General features: G+C 32.8%; 2 protein-coding genes across 2 annotated transcripts; one reads left to right on the forward strand and one right to left on the reverse strand.

Annotated features, from left to right (window-relative positions):
* Window positions 1-5451: 5451 nt before the first annotated feature.
* Window positions 5452-5865, reverse strand: LOC104881777 (uncharacterized). The gene has a single exon (XM_010662987.1). It carries the CDS (start codon window positions 5863-5865, stop codon window positions 5452-5454), a length of 414 nt encoding a protein of 137 aa, XP_010661289.1.
* A 2962-nt stretch (window positions 5866-8827) lies between these two features.
* On the forward strand, window positions 8828-10300 carry LOC100263729 (E3 ubiquitin-protein ligase PUB23). Its single transcript, XM_002264891.5, has one exon. It carries the CDS (start codon window positions 8839-8841, stop codon window positions 10105-10107), a length of 1269 nt encoding a protein of 422 aa, XP_002264927.3. The 5' UTR covers window positions 8828-8838; the 3' UTR covers window positions 10108-10300.
* The last annotated feature ends 3358 nt before the right edge of the window (window positions 10301-13658 follow it).

Here is a 13658-nt window from a genome sequence, read left to right on the forward strand (position 1 = left end):
GTTAGGAGATATGTCACCCATTAAAACCTTTAGGGGTAGATTTAGTTTACTTCTTTTTGTTCTATATTTTTTTTTTACTTAGTTATGATTTTAATTATCCTATTTTGATGATTTTTTGAATTAGTAATTCTCTTTGACTTTATTTCCTTGGATTTAGTTTTTTTTTTCTCATATATATGCCTATTTTTTCTAGTAATTTATTTTTGTGCAAGAATCGTTCTTTTGACCCACGAATTTGAATCAATGATGATGAGGTAACATTTTCGCTCTATCATTTTTACTTGTTCTACACATTGGGGACAATATGTAAATTAGGTTTAGGGGGGAAGGTATTAACCCTAATTTTTTCTAGGTTTTCCATACTATCTTTGGTTAGTTAATGAGATTCTTGAATATTTGCCTTAGTGACTTAGACATGATTATTCTTTAAGTGTGATTTTTTCTTTAGAATTTGAGAAGTACATAGCTAGAGAAATAGTATTACTTTACTTACTCTTTGTTTTTATACCTCTTCTTGTAAAAATAATTAGGATGAAACCTTAGGATACCCTAAAATTTTTGTTTTGAGGGTTAGTTTTTGCTTAAACCTCATGACACAAAGACCACAGTGTACCCTTAGGGTAACATGATTAAGATCAATTTCTTTAGCTTAAAACGCACTTGTTCTTAAGCAACAAGAGAGATGAAACACTTAAAAAAAAAAAAAATCAGTGTAAGCTTAAGTAATTATCTGAGGGGTTAATGGTCTAATGTCTTTAAGCCTTGATGCTCAAAACTAACTAGTTAGGAGTCATCGATATCTTGTTTGCAACACAAGTTAAACTCAAGTTTTAAAAATAAAAAATAAAAAAGTTGAAAATTCATATTTGGGAAATTGGACCTTGTTCTACCTTTAGTTGGGATGACGTCTAAAGGGTAAGTGGCATGCAAAGGACCTCAATACCTAGTACCTTGGGTGAAAACTTAAGAGTCTTTGATGGATCCCTATCAAGACATATAGAAAGATATTTTCTAGAATAAAAAAATTAATTAATTAATTTCTTCTTTTTTTTTAACGTAAAGAATGATAAAATTTTGAGTTTAATGAAAAATATTAAGAAAAATACTATGAGGGGATACCAAAATTAAACACATACTATTTAGGTGGAAGAAGCTAATCAATGGAAATCTAATATACTTTAAGAGGGATGCTAAATATGGATACATGCTGAAATATAAGTAGACAAGATGAGGAAACAAAGATATTACATTTCTTGTGTCTTCCTACTCAATTATATGATTTTTGACTACTTAGTATCTTGTGTGAAAGATGCTATGTTGAGTCACTATGATTTCATAAATTCCAATACATATTTTTCATTCTTTTTACTCTCTTTATTTGCTAGGGGCTGACAAAGTTCAGGTTGAGGGGGATGATTAGAGCCAAAATAAATGCTTCAATGACCATGTATTTTATGGTTTATGCAATATAAAAGGCTCAACTCATTCAAATTAACTTAAAGTGATGTTAAAACTCTAGTTATGGATCTAACACACATTTTAAGCTTAATTTCAAGTTTAAGAAAGGAAAAAAATGCAAGTTATACAATCAATTTCAACCAAGGAAGAGGAACAGGTCAAATATGCCTAAGAGACTTGGGACTTACGAAACATAATAAGAGCCTAGCAAATCCAAAAACGACAAGTCATGAGCATGAGACATGAGTGATGGAGTCTATGAACATGTTTAGAAGAGATGAAATGCCATGGAAACAAGTGTAAGCAAAAATCAAGAGAAGTTGTAAGATAGTTGAAGATTAAATGAAGCTAACTTTGATTTAGGACAAAGTTTTAGAGCACTTCCCTAGGTTATTTTGGGATAAGAAACATATCATATTAAAGCTATAAGTCACAAATCTAACACTTTAAATGGTTTGCAAATAAGAGTTGAGATGAAGAAGTTATGGCTAATTGAAGCAAGCTACATAGTGGTAGAATGTCAATTCAAAATGCATGTAAAATGTTGAGTCAAAATGAATTTTAACCACACGTTAAAATTTGAAAATTTTTAACTTGACACATTAGTTATGAGTTTTGCAACTTACCATGTCAAAATTCATGTGAAAATGAATGAATTTTAACCACATGTTAACATTTTGAAAATTTCTAACTTTTTTATGAGTTTTGCAAGTTACCATGTCAAAATTCATGTGAAAATGCAATTCCGATATTGAAATGAAGTGAATTCTGATGTCGAAATGCAACCCTCCATATAGAAGGCAACTTTTCTCCAATATTAGTTGCAAATATTTGAGAACTAAGCACTTTGACACTTCTCTAACCCAAAGTGGGTCCCAAAACATTTGGAAATTATATTTTTATTAGTTTTTTTTAGTTATTTTAAGTAGTTTTTTGGGAAATAAGTGGTTAATAGAAACATGTCACTTATTGAGTTTTTGCCCAAACTATAAAAATTCAAATTTCCTTTTTTTTTTTTAGAGTTCTTAGATGTTTGTTAGAGAGAAGAAGACAAAAAAAAGGATCTTAGTTTGTTTTTCTTATCCATTATTATCAATCAATATATTGTATTTGATTGCTTTAATTTTCAAGAATGGTTCTTTGTCTTTCTTCGATGGATTGTGCATAGCCCAATAGAATGAATGAATGGTTAAGTCATAATGAATGAAAATAGAGATACCCTCCAAGATTGGTTTGAACTAGGGGATAGTATAATTGTCCATTTCTTGAAATCTATATGGAGTGTTAAAGACCCAAAAATCCTAGACCTAACTTAAGATTTCTTCTTCATTCATCTATTAGACAATTTTAAATGAAATAAAATACTACAAATTGGAGATGGGTGCATGAGTTATAGAACTTATGTTGATCTAATTTAGCCCCACATTTTTGTTTCTGCAAGATTAATAAAAATAAATACTCTTGTTTTACTTAAAACCCTAAACCTAAAGTTAATTAGATTGTGGAACCCCAATCTTGAAACATTTGAATTTTTTAAAATTGATAGTTTGTTAATTTTATGGAGTCACCACTTATTTTATTATTTTTTTAAATGGTAAATAAAAATAGGAAAGAAAAACTCGAAGCATGACTTCTTATTTGGAAAAGACAAGTCTATGAACATAAAATAGATTTAGGGACTAGGTTACCTATCAAAAAGGTATGGGGATAAGCTATAACATCCCTCTAAGCCCAAATAACCATGGTCTCTAATAAAGTGGAGGAATAACTAACCAATAAACACTTAGCAAATAAATAAGGTATAATGTAAAAGAATTTGGGATATAATAAAGGCATATTAATATATAAGATAATGAATAATCATCCTTACTGTGTCCATCCTTGCCACTGGTGCATAAACTTCTATATAGTCCACTCCATACTTCTGAGAGTACCCTTTAGCAACCAAACGAGCCTTGTACTTATCAATCTTTCTATGCTCATTGTATTTGGTTTTGTAAACTCACTTGACTCCTATTCTTTTGGCCCCAATTGGCAGCTTAGTGAGTGTCCATGTTTGGTTTTTTTCAATGGATTTGATTTCATTGTTCATGGCTAATCTCCAATTTGCACTCTTCACAGCTTCCTCAAAATACAATGGATCAGTTGACTCTACTAATGCCATATGAACTTCTTCCTCAAATAGACCTTCACTAGTAACATAATCACCCATCCACTTACGAGGTTGTCTCTCATGAGATTGCCTCAACTCCCTCACTCTCTCTTCACTCTCTCTAGAACCATCTCCCTTATCACAAGTATCTCCTACTTCTCCATCAGTATTTTCTCTATTCCCATTTTCACTCACCCCTTCTTCATTCTCACTATCACCATCACCCCATTCTAAATCTACTACCATTTGTTCTTCATAACTCACATCCCAATCCCATTGTTTTTCTTCTTCAAAAATTACATCTCTACTCACAACAACTCTCTTAGCAACAAGATCGAATAGCCTGTAACCTTTTGATTCCTTACTAACTCCCAATAGCACACAAGTAATGCTTCTATTATCAAGTTTAGTCCTCCTTTCCTCTGGAACATGAACGTGGGTTATGCAACCAAAGACCCAAAAATGATCTATTAAGGGTTTCACTCCACTTCAAGCCTCCTCTGGTGTAACATTCTTGACTGCCAATGTAGGACACCTGTTTAGGACATAAATAGTCCAATTCACTGCCTCCAGCTAAAAAGTCTTGGGAATGTTCTTGTTAGATAACATGGAATGAACCATGTTCATCACGATTCTATTTTTCCTTTCACCTACACTGTTTTGTTGTGGAGTATAAGCGATGCTCAACTGCCTCTTGATCCTACTTTGTTTGCAAAATCATTGAACTCATTTGAATTGAATTCTACTCCTCTATCAGTGCGAAAACACTTAACAAATAACCTTATTTCTTTTTCAACCATAGTCTTAAAGGCTTTAAACTAATTTAAAGCCTCTGACTTCTCTACCAAGAAACACACTCATGTTTTTCTACTATAATCATTAATGAATAAAATAATGTACCTCTTGTTGTTATTAGATGTAGTGATCAGATCACAAATATCTGTATGAATAAGTTCCAACTTCTGAGTTGCTCTCCAAGTACTCTTCTTTGGAATAGGGTCACGGTGTTGCTTCCCATTGATGCAATCAATGCATGTCACACTTGAGGCAAAGAATTGAGGAAGTCCATGTACCATGTTCTTGTATAGCAAGGTTCTCAAACCCTTGTAACTCAGATGCCCATACCTCCAATGCCAAAGATAAAACAAGTTTTGAGTTCTTGTGTGAAAGCACTGATCAGATTGTAGTTGAGAGAAAGCTTGAAACTGAGGCAAAAAGATAAACATCCAATTGGCACTCATGTTGGTTCGAATTATCAAACCCTTCTCTGGATAAAATATCTTGCACATCCCTCCCTTAATCAAAATAGCCAAGCCTCTTTCTTGCAACTGCCCTATGCTCAAGAGATTATTTCTCAACTCTGAAATATAGTATACCTCAGCAACAACATGATTGACTCCATCCAATAGCAGGTTCACACTTCCCTTTCCCATCACATCCATCTTAGTGTTGTTCCCCAATTTTATCGAATGTCAAAAATTTTCATCGAGTTCATTGAACATAGTTTAATAGCCACATATGTGATTAGAACACCTTGAATCAATGAACCATGCATCTTCTCTTCTGGCCTTATACAACTCCATATAAGACATCAAAAGCATTTCTTCTTCCTCATCAAGCTCTGCATAATTTGCTTCTTTGTTCCCAGAAGGACATTCATACCGAAAATGTCCAAGTTGATGGCATCGGTAACACTCCACAGTTGCCTTGTTGAAGTCTACTCGACCTCTCCCTCTCCTTCTCCCTCTTCCTCTTCCTCTGTAGGTACCATGACCACGACCTCTTCCTCCTTCAGATATCACTTTCAAGGCTTGTTCCTCACCATTACGTCTTTGAAACTTCTATTCATGCACTATTAATGAGCTTTGTAACTCATCAACAATAAGAGCATCAATGTCCTTTGACTTCTCAATAGAACATACAATATAGTTGAAATTCTCAATTAAAGAGCGTAGAATTTTCTCCACCACTTTAACATCCTGCATATCTTCTCCATAAATTCGCATCTTGTTGGCCACTATCATGACCCTAGAAAAGTACTTTGTCGCTCCTTCACCAAATCTCATCTCAAGAGTTTCAAATTCTCTATGGAAAGCTTGAAGATGAGACCTCTTGACCCTTGCATTTCCTTCGAATTTTTTCTTCATGGCGTCCCATATGTCTTTAGTAGTATCCTTCTTGAGAATGGTGTCAAGAACGGTCCAATCGATCGCCTGGAAGAGATAGTTCTTCACTTTCATGTCCTTCAACTTCATCTCATCATTCTTCTTTCGTTGTGCATCTGTCTGCACTGATTCACTTGTTGGTTCAATATAGCCAGGCTCCAATAACCCCTAAAATTCCTTAGATCGTAGAAAATTTTCCATCAGCATGCTCCAATGGTCCTAGTGACCATCAAAGCGAGGAATGGTTGGTTGTATAAAACTTCCTTCTATAGTCATCTTCTGTGCTGCTACAAGAACTTCAAAGACTGCTGCTTTGATTTGTCAGGCCCAGTGGGGTCTCTAATACCATATTGTTGGGAATTTTGATCTAAAATGAAACTAAGAACAAGAACACAACAAGGTGGAATGAATGACTTAGTTTTATTAACAATAACTTTGGCTTAAATAGCCATTCAATATACGATCTTAACAAAAACGAGAAAGCAGCCCACTTAGCATAAACAAAGCCAAGTGGTAATAGAAACTTGGAACAATTCAAATACGAGTAGATGTCCCTAAAGACTAGGATTTTTCCTGTAAACCATAACATTATTCTAACAAAAAAATTGTAGTAAACTCTTTCAAATCCATGTGCAAATCCATGTGCAACTTCAATAAGTAAAAATTTTTATTTTTAATAAAATTAAGAGAAAATTAATATAAATTATTAAATATATTTTTTTATAAAAAAATATAAAATTTTTAAGAAACCAAAATGTTAGAACCACAACAAAGTTTTTATTTTATATAATTAAAAATATTAAACATTTTAATGAAGAAGAAAGTTAAAACCAATAACTATGAAAAGATGAAATAGTGAAAAAAAAAACTTATAATTAAAAAGATATCACAAAACTTTCATTTAAAAAAAAAAAAAAAAAAGGCAAAAATGTGGAGGTATTATGGATGAGGGGAGAAAAAGAAAAAAAAAAAAAAACAAAGATGAAGTAGTGAAAAAAAATTCATAAAGCTAACACATTAAAAAAAAAAAAGAAATTTATAATTATATAGAATAAAAATTATAATATTCATTAATTTAATAGGATTAAAAAAACTAAAAAATTTAAAAATTATTAAGTATTAAATTAAATTATTAATTATTAAATTAAAAATATAAAATATTAATAAAATCATATTTACAATATGCATATTATATTAATATTTTAATTATATAATAATATTTACATATTATATATTATAATATATATATATATATTGAAATATTGAATTTGTTGATATTAACGGGAAGGGAAGAGGGAAAAGGGAAAAAAGTAAACTTATGATGGTTGGCATGTGTCAAGTTTAAAGACAATAATTCGGTCTTTGACTTGTCATGTCAAATAAATAAATAAATAAAATATTGGTTTAGGGTAGAGGGAAGACGGTAGAAATGGTAATACCGCAACTTTGATATTTTTCACTATTTGAGTAAGAATTACCTTTTTCTAAAATCCGTAACCTTTAAAGGTGAAAAGCAAAAGTTTTAAAAATTAAATATTTTTTAAAGAGTGTATATTTACATAATTTTTTTAGTATTTTTTTAAATTTAAATCAAGTTGGTTGAACCAATAAAGTTTTAACTTTTTTTTATCATCATTAAAACTTAAAATTATTCAAACCTTGGACTGATAGATAGAAAGTGTAGACAAATGACAATCAAATGGGAGTGAAGTTTTGATTTCACTCATGATTCATCTCACTATCTGTTCCAAACATAGGAATGGTCACTAATGGAAAGAGATTTTCCTTTCACCATTCCCATTCCCATTGCTTCTAACAAATGCAGCCGAAGTATGAAACTTTGGGCTCTTCTGCCATTTACAAAAAACAAATTAAATAGCATATATAATTTTTGTGTATTTGGGACTGTCTGATTGGGTGGATTGGTGACCTCATTTTAGTTTACCTTTTATTTCCTTATGTTTCTTACCATATTCCTCACTACCATATACAGGTGATGGTTGACCAACTGCCTAGGCAACACCTAATTTTGACTATGTAATATAAAATTTAATTAATTAATTAATTAATTGTTTATCACATGATTCCCTTCACAACTCACAGCCCTTCGACTACCATGTGGATCTTATCTCTTAATCAAATCAAATATAGAAAAGATTTTTTTCTAAGGAAAAATATATTTTCCATATAGAAAATATAGAAAAATATTTCCACATGGCTATGTAAATATTTAATTTTGACTATATATATATTAAAAATAAAAGGCCATTGTTTATTATATTTGTCCTTTTCTAAGCTACGTTTCACATTTGTTGTATATATTAGTTTTAGTATTAGACTTCACAGCCCATTTTAAATAAATTATATAATATAAATATATTATAAAAAATACTTCTCCATAAATTGAAAAAAAATAAAATTATTGCCCATAATGCAAGTGGGTATTCAATTAGAATTGATGAATTTTGTTTAGTGTTTGATAGTTGATGATGATTCAAATATAGAAGTAGAGAATCAAAATCAAGAGAAAGTTGTGGGTTGTGGGTTGTGGGTTGTGAGCTGTGAGTGAGATAGGCAGCTGAACCGCCAGCAAAAGAAATTTAAAATTGTTGATGTATAAAGAACAATGGGCGCAGTGATGGGCGGTGTTTATGTATTGGGTTTGAATGTGTTGAATACATACATACAGAACCAACCCCATTCTTAGTAGGAAATTTTGAATACGACATCACCAATCACCATGCATATGCACCTATCTTCTAAGTCAACTTTCTATTCTAGTTTTCTTTAAATGGCTATGGCATTTTTAATAATTATTTGGAAATTTTGAAAAAATAAATAAATATGGTAGAAAGATGTGGAAGCGTGATGATAGAGGAATGGACCATTTCTTGAATAAATAAATAAAAACCAGAGGTTTCTTGTGAGTTCCCTGACCAGTCACCCATACTCACAGCTTGCAAAAGCATCTATTGACTTTTGACTTTTGATTTGTTTCTATCCGCCAACTCAAAGAAAGCCATAAATAAACCTTGTCATTAATTGTATCCTATCCTGTCCTCCATGTGTCTCCAACCCAACCCCTCTTCAATGGCAATGGATTTTCCTGTGGATTTCAGATGCCCCATCTCCATGGAGCTCATGCAAGACCCTGTCACCATATCCACTGGGGTCACCTATGAGCGAAAGAATATCGAAAAATGGCTCTTCTCTTACAACAAGAAGACATGCCCAACAACCATGCAGCGCATCAACAGTTTTGATATCACCCCTAATCACACCCTCAAGAGGCTCATCCTCGCATGGCAGAATGAGGAAGCCGCTCGGTCATGTGAGTCGCGGCCGGTGCGGTCCCTCAAGCACGATGAATTGGTGTCGCTGCTTGCCACCATGGAATCCACTCCATTCAAGGTTAATTCTCTCAAGAAACTTCGTGCCATTGTTGGATTAGGCCATGAGGTGAAGGATGATTTCATGAGGTGCGGTGGGGTTGAAGTTCTTGTTCAAATCATTGCCCAAATCCTCATTGAGACCTTTGATTTTGTGGCTTTTACAGCTTGTGAGGAGGCTCTGGGGGTTCTGCACCAGTACCTCTCTTTATCTGAAGAAGATGAGAAAACAATCCAGCTTTTGTCCAAGCCTGAATCCATCAAGTCCTTGGCCATCATGCTTCAACGAGGAAGCGGTGAAGCCCGGTTTTACGCGGTCACAATCTTCCAAAAGCTGGCACAAGTTGATTATAATTGGAAGAAGTTTGTCATACAAGATCAGGGCTTTGAGTTCTTCAGATCTTTGTTAGAGCTTGTGTCTGATGACCAAATCTGCACCAAGGCAAGTGCAAGTGCCTTGGAGCTTCTCATAGAAATACTGGGATCATCCAAGACAAGTCGGTTAAAAGTCATTGAAGCTGGCGCAGTCTGCATCCTCATTGAGCTTCTCCCAGACTCCAACCGCTCCAAATGTGAAAAAATGCTTCTGCTTCTGAAATTACTATGTGAATGTGCAGAAGGGAGACTAGCCTTGGTTGAACATGGACTAGGGATAGCTGCCATATCCAAGAAACTACTACATGTCTCAAGCGCCGCCACCAAGATCACCGTGAAGATCTTATGGCTCATCTGTAGCTATCATCCCAGCGAAAGGGTCCTGGAAGAACTGCTGATTTTTGGATCAGTGAAGAAGCTTTTGGCATTGTTGCATATCGACAATCGATCATCTACAAAGGAGAAGGTGGTGAAGATCTTCAAGTTGCATGGAAATTCATGGAGGCAGAACCCTTGTTTCCCTTGTGAGTTGAAGGATCATTTGGGATTAATGAATGGATCTTGCTGAAGGAAAGTACGAGAAAAAGGAAAATGTCTGTCAAACACATAGTGGTATACAACATATTAATTTTCCCAAGAAATTAAAATTTGAATTAGTGTAGCCCATACTACTTTGTTATCTGAGATCCACTGCTATCATCTTCATTTTCATTAGATTATGAACTTCCATTTAACTTCAGATATGTTTGATTTATTTATTTTTCCCTTGGGGCCTAATTAATATTTGTGTCACCCATCATCTTTCTTGATAATATATGAAAGTGATTTATTAAATTAAGTAGAAAACTCCTTATAAGTATAGCTAATAGATAATATATGAGATGTATTGTCTTCTTCACAAATCTCTATCAAAGTTTGATTTAGTAATAAATCTATTGATTTTGAGATAATAATAATAAAAGCTGAATTTATTTTTAAACTTTTCTTTGTAAGTTATGAAACTTTTTTTTATCTCTCCTCTTCCTTGAATTCAAGAGCTTCAAACTTATAGTTGTAGGGAAATCTTCTGCGCCTGCTAGGATCAATTATAAGCCTACTAAAGACCCACTAAGATGTAAGATGTATGATCAACCTGCTTAAGATCATAAAGCAACCCCCATTTTGTGTCCTAACCATATGGGCAACCTACTTGATTGGAGAGAATGAAAATAAGTTTTCATAGTTTGAGGAAAATTTGATAGAAAATTAGGACACCTGCTTTTAGAAATTTTTTTAATAATTTAATTATATAACTTAATAACTTAATTTAAGTTATTAAATAGATTAAGTATGTTGGGTAAAATAACTTAATTTTAAATTAATTTTAGGAAACGACCTTAATAAAAAATAAATAATGGGTTTTAAATCAACATGGGAAGAACATATTTGAACTTAAAATTTTTAAATCAATTAAGTCATTAAATAATAAGTATTAAGTTTTACTAAACACTCTTTAAGTACATAAAGTTTAACATTTAAGATATTTGGTGAACAAGAAAAATTAATTAGTAACCCTTGGCATTTAATAGAAAATCTTGCATTCCCATGCCGAGCAAATATATTGTTTATTTTAGGGTTATTTAATTAAAAAATTCATTAGAAACCCAGTTTTAAAAATCTAATCTTTCATCATTTTTTACCTCATTTTGACAAAAATGCCCTTATTATTAAATTTGTAAAAATAACATTTTCTTTTAAAATATATTGTGAATACTTGAAATAATTAAGGGCATTTATGTCAAAAATGAGTTGCTCTTCAAATAAAAACATAAGAAAAAATAAATTGACAAATATGAAGAGTATTTCGTCCCTTTTAATCAATTATTTCTTTATTTTATTCATATCAAAATGCAGTTTGTACTTAATAACACTATAGCATGATGATTGTTTAATTGTAATGAGTAGTTAGCATCAAGTTGAAATTGTATTATTCCAAATTTTATTTTTAGTTATAGCTGTCATATTGGAAGAAGTGTTGTATGTGTGATGCCCATTTACATGTGGGCATCAAAAAAGGTATATATTTGATATAAAAAAAATATCAAATATTACAATACTTCTCATTTGATAATGGAAACCTTAATTATTTCCTTTTCTACATATATAAAAAATTTTGTAGCAATTTGAAAGGGGAGATCCCAATGTTATCCTTTTTCATCCATGAATGCAAAAGAAGAGTGCAAGTCGCTTGAATTCAAGCAGCTGGTTGAACAGTTGCACCAAGAAAAAGAAACTCTGAAAACAACATCACTTGACCTTTTCAAAATAAAACAAAATTTTGAAATTTGCCCAAATTTTGGGTTGATTAAAAGCTGCCCAGTCCCCACTTATCCCATGAATCTCGGTTTCCTCTCTCCACTCTACTTAATGTTAGAGAGTAAACATGTAACCAGAGAGAAAAGAAAAGAAAATTGTGGAAAGAGAGAGAGAACAGTATTCCTACCTTTTGACTATGATATTTATTTGCATCATGCCCCACCTTTCTCAAACTTATATTTGACCAATTAATCACAATTATGACCAACGATTTGGCAAGTAACTCCGGGCCTTGTTTCCAAATCAACTTCAATTATTTATTTATTTATTTTGAGATCACTATCTCACCATTGAAAATACAGTGGTGATTTCATCTATCTTGGTGGATACATTATGGGCCTACTACTTTTAATAAATTATAAGGTTTTCAATAAGAAAGAAGGTTGCATGATAGGGATGTATCAACCTTACTTTTAGTTGAAGGTTAGTTATATATAAGCTAATGGGAGGTTTTGCCCCACTAAAGAGGAAAATGCTTAGCACTAATTCCCCGTGACATCTACATCTAGGTCATATTGATCTAAATAAGATATCAAGGCTGGTCAAGTGTAGAACATTGCACTGATTAGTTTCAAAAGACTTTTTAATCTAAGGATGACAACAAGACAAGTTTGCGATGGAACATCCTTATCTCATTCTCATCCTAAAATATATAATTATTTTTCATCCCCATCCCAAACCCAAGGTGGGGCTAGGTATGTGCTCACATTCCCATTTTCAAACAAATACTAAATTCCTTTCCTTGCCTTATCCCAACCCGGGTATGTATTTTCAAGCCGGGGTGGGGTGCTCTGTAGGAAAAGGACATCCAAAAACAAGCATCACTCAAATTCTAACAATTTTATTAAATTTATCTTTCACTTATTGATTATAATTCATATTCTAGATAGCTCCAAATTTATAATACACCAGAAAATTCCAAAGGTCTAAGGCAAAATTCGCTTGCTTTTGGTCAGATGAACCAGAAGTCCTTCCATAAATTTGATTCATAGAAGCAGCTTACATGTGTGGAGTCCAAGTTTGAGAGAGAGAGAGAGAGAGAACCAGATCAGGTTAATAATTAGAAATTATTATATGCTTTGATAAAAAAGTTTTTGTTATCTTGCATTTACAGAAAAATTCAACAGAAGAGGGGAGATATGAAGGCATGACCTGCCACCAGACAGACTACTGGGGGGGAGGAGATTCCTTCCATTTGAGTAGAGATAATCTCTGGTTATTTCCTTTTCCACTGTCATTCCTTTCGATGGAAGATCCCGCTCTGAAGATTCTACCAGTTGTAGTTAGGACTGAGGTGTCATTGAGTTACGAAAATTCAGGAAATATGCTTTAACATCCTACTTATAAAGCAGCAGTTTGAGTAGAATCCACAGAAAGGTAAACCAAGCCATACAGTTGTGAAGTTGTCAAAACATCTTTCAGTGGACTATTTTTAGGTGTATTATGGAAGATGCCCTCTAATATCCTCAATTAAGTAAGAAGATTCAAGTTCTGGTCCACCATGAGAAGTTGAAACCTTTTGAGCAAAGTCGACTTAACCTGCTATAAGCTTAAGGTGATTATCACTTCAAAATAGTAACAAGAATAAATGATAAAGACTATACAAAGAAGGATGCTTGAGGGAAATGCAGAAAATAAACATCATTTCCACATGCTTTTGCAACCAAAGCTAATCCTGAAACAACACTTCTAGCTGCACTGGCTCTCCTTGATTGTGAACTCTCTCTCTCTCTCTCTCTAAACATGAAGAAGATACATCCTAGA

Source organism: Vitis vinifera, chromosome 15 (assembly GCF_030704535.1).
Source record: "Vitis vinifera cultivar Pinot Noir 40024 chromosome 15, ASM3070453v1".
In the NCBI taxonomy this organism is placed as follows: domain Eukaryota; kingdom Viridiplantae; phylum Streptophyta; class Magnoliopsida; order Vitales; family Vitaceae; genus Vitis; species Vitis vinifera.

Bases quoted from the DNA above. Each gene is read 5' to 3' on its own strand.
- LOC104881777 (XM_010662987.1), bottom strand. From the start codon at position 5,865: ATGAAGTTGAAGGACATGAAAGTGAAGAACTATCTCTTCCAGGCGATC.
- LOC100263729 (XM_002264891.5), top strand. From the start codon at position 8,839: ATGTGTCTCCAACCCAACCCCTCTTCAATGGCAATGGATTTTCCTGTG.